At 37.7% G+C, this 3,171-nt stretch overlaps 1 protein-coding gene across 2 annotated transcripts in view; it reads left to right on the top strand.

Annotated features, from left to right (window-relative positions):
* LOC106871768 (uncharacterized) overlaps positions 1-3,171 on the top strand; it is a 629,775-nt gene that overhangs the window by 26,531 nt on the left and 600,073 nt on the right. For both annotated transcript variants that reach the window (XM_052974057.1, XM_052974056.1), the window contains exon 3: positions 1,185-1,233. In XM_052974057.1, coding sequence (XP_052830017.1) covers positions 1,201-1,233 — 33 coding nt within the window. In that variant the 5' untranslated portion in view covers positions 1,185-1,200. The remainder of the gene's footprint in view (positions 1-1,184; positions 1,234-3,171) is intronic.

The following is a 3,171-nucleotide window of genomic DNA, read 5'->3' as shown; positions in this document are numbered from 1 at the left end:
CACATTTTGTTCCGTATCATTGTGATATTCTTATGTTTGTAAACTTATGTTTCCTCTGATAATTACAGATTTTTTCTAATGAAGTAAAATTCTCATTTTCTGTTAAAAAATGCATAAAAAACAGCTGTAATGAGCTGACATTTATCCATCGTCTGTTATTATTCATTTGATTATAATCCACTGAGGAAAATTACGACTCGTCAGACACCATAGCGTATACCAACTACGTACAATTCAACATAACACGTATTTTTGACCAGCTCCTAGGTCCTAAATATTCATAAGGTTAGGTTTCTCTGTGTGCGCAACCAGAATAGCCTATTTGATACTTATCAATCATAGACCGGAACCACAGTTTATCCAATCCTATCTGGTACATATCTTTTCAAGTACCCGATTCTATGTGAATCCTTATTTTCCCACCGTCTTCCTTTTCTCTTGTATTTTACTCTACCTCCCGTTTCTGAAAAAAAACCTCTGCTCGAAACGTAAAATACCCTTTCTTTCTTTCCTTCTGTGAGCGTCTTATTAACAATTTGCATGTACCACGTCCAAGCGCTGTTGCTTTTCTTGTCTTTTTTGCCCGTTTTTTTTATTAAATATAGGCAAATTTGTTGTTGAAAATGCACAACAAATTTGCCTATATTTTCATTCATGCATGGAAACACCTCCTCTTTCGTTATATATATATATATATATATATACATATATGTGTGTGTGTGTGTGTGTGTGTGTGTGTGTATGTGTGTGTGCGTGTGTGTGTGTGAGAATAGAATAATTTTTAAGGTATAATTCCTATTGTTCCTATTGTTTATCACTTGCTTCTGTTACATTTGGTTTCTCCACCTTTTCTGCCATTTTTAGACTTTTCAGTATATTTCTATTTGCCTCTCTGAGAAATTGCCTCTTTTTAAATTCTCTCTTAATTTCTTATAGCTTCCTTTTATCTTTGTTTGTCTCTCACCCTTCATCTGTTACTGAATCATTCTTTCTGTGCATAACTTTTCACTTGTCATTTTATTTCTTAAACCTGAGTTTCTTCTCCATTGTCTCGATTTATTTCCATGCAATAACAAAACTTTTCTATTCGACGTTCACAGCTAAAGACTTAAATATTTATCTTTATACACATCTTAACAATTAATTTTATTAACCTGGAATTTTACCATTTATTGATTTTGCAGACCAGAACGTCAAGAAATGGCTCAGGCATCTGGTCAGAAACACAAACATGTAAGTTTTTTTTTAATCTTAAAATATTCTTGAATAGTTCTGAATTATGATGAATGATTTATTGAGAATTTCACCAGTAGATTAGCTTAAAATCAACGCTGTATATTCTGTTTATGAATAATTTCATATATTTTCTCACATTGATACGACTAGTTGCTATCTTTTATACCGGTAGACCAAGCTATTATTCTTCAGACTGGTAGAGCCATCTGCTATTTTTGCAGTAAGTAGAACTCTATCATATCTCACACTAGTAGGGGCAAATTTTAATTTCTCCGGAGACTGAATAAAATAGTAGATTTTCGATCTTTGTTGGGTTCACATGAGAGGCATCCATACTATTCTGACAGCCTACAGAGAAACAAGCATCCAAACTGTTTATATACTCAGCAAATGCAGCAGTTACTCCATGAAGGAGTCCCTAATTTGCATACCGAAGATGTTTGACACTATAAATACCAGTGGCCTGTCAATGGGTATGTGTGCATGTATGTATGTATGTATGTATGTATGAAAGTATGTATGTATGTATGTATATTTGTATGTGTGTGTATATATTCATACATAATACACAATGACACGTGCACCCAGAAATATGCCTGTGTGTGTATGTGTGTGCGTGTGTGTGTGTCTTTGTGCATGTGTGTGTAGCACCAATCACAGGACTTTCAGCTTCATGGAAGAGATTGGATGTTGATCTCAGAATCTTGGACAATATGGAGGAGATTACATGGGATCAAGATGATTGGCGATATGCACAACTAGATCCTTCACTCAGTTTCCCTCCTTTTCAAGACACTCACCACCACCCATCACCTCCCTAGCATCAGTTCTTCTTTCATACCACTGTTTTTCTACCCAGAATCACTTGTCTATTTATCTACCCTTCATCCTTTACTACTCCTCTCTCCACCCATACTTTCAATCCTTGCCCCTTCTCTAACCTCACTGTGCCTCCAGTTTATCTCCCCTCACCCACGACCATACCACTCACTTTTCCTGTACACTGTTCTTCCTCTTTCTCTCCCCCATCCACTCCTCCAACTTACCCAACAGCATGTCATCTCTCTCTCTCTCCCTCTCTCTTCCTTCGCCTTTTTACAGTATCACCATTTCTTTTCTGTGGTTCTGCATTAAAACATATCCCTACTCCCCATTCTTTCCTACCCACCTCCTACCGTCAATGCTCAACCTGACACCTCATCACACCTATCCTTTTTTTACTCTCCTACTCCACCCGATTACTTCCATCCTCTCTTCTAAAATACGAGGAGTCATGTAACTCCTTTATAGCAGCAATCTTTTGCTGCTCCGACGCTTTTCTCTCATTCTTTACTCCTTTCAACTCTTTCTTCTCGGATAAACTTGTCCCACCTTGGTGTTCATAATCTTGTAAGAAACATGGTAGTCCCACTTGTGTTGGTGGAATGAAAAATACACCCAGTATATGTTGAAAGATGGTAAGCATTAGAAGAGTATCATGCAGTATCAAACATGCCAAAGCACACAGGATCACGACTCCAGCATGGAACAGGATGACTTTGACGATGATGTTGATGTTCTTAAATGGGAGAAGGGGGAGAGTATATCACTGTATCGACCAGATTATTAAATGTTGCTATACTTCGCTTCAGGCTGGTCACAATGAGCTCTTTCTTGATTGCATAATTCTTATCCATTTTGACCCCAATTGTCGAACTAAATCATGTTCCCATATTTAAGGAGGCCTTGTGTGTGCCCCTTTCCAGCCTATTGGATATCACTCAGCAACGGTGTTGGATGGTCACATTGCCAACAAGAGAGGATGGTCAAATGTGTTGCTATGATTTCGGAGAAATAAACAAGCAACAAAAATATCACTGAGAGAGAAAGAGAGAGAGAGAAAGAGAGCGGGAGAGAGAGAGAGAGAGAGAGAGAGAGAGAGAGAGAGAGAGAGAG

This window comes from Octopus bimaculoides, chromosome 17 (assembly GCF_001194135.2).
Source record: "Octopus bimaculoides isolate UCB-OBI-ISO-001 chromosome 17, ASM119413v2, whole genome shotgun sequence".
In the NCBI taxonomy this organism is placed as follows: domain Eukaryota; kingdom Metazoa; phylum Mollusca; class Cephalopoda; order Octopoda; family Octopodidae; genus Octopus; species Octopus bimaculoides.
Note: the sequence above shows the minus strand (reverse complement) of the source record. Positions and strands in the feature narration are given on the sequence as shown.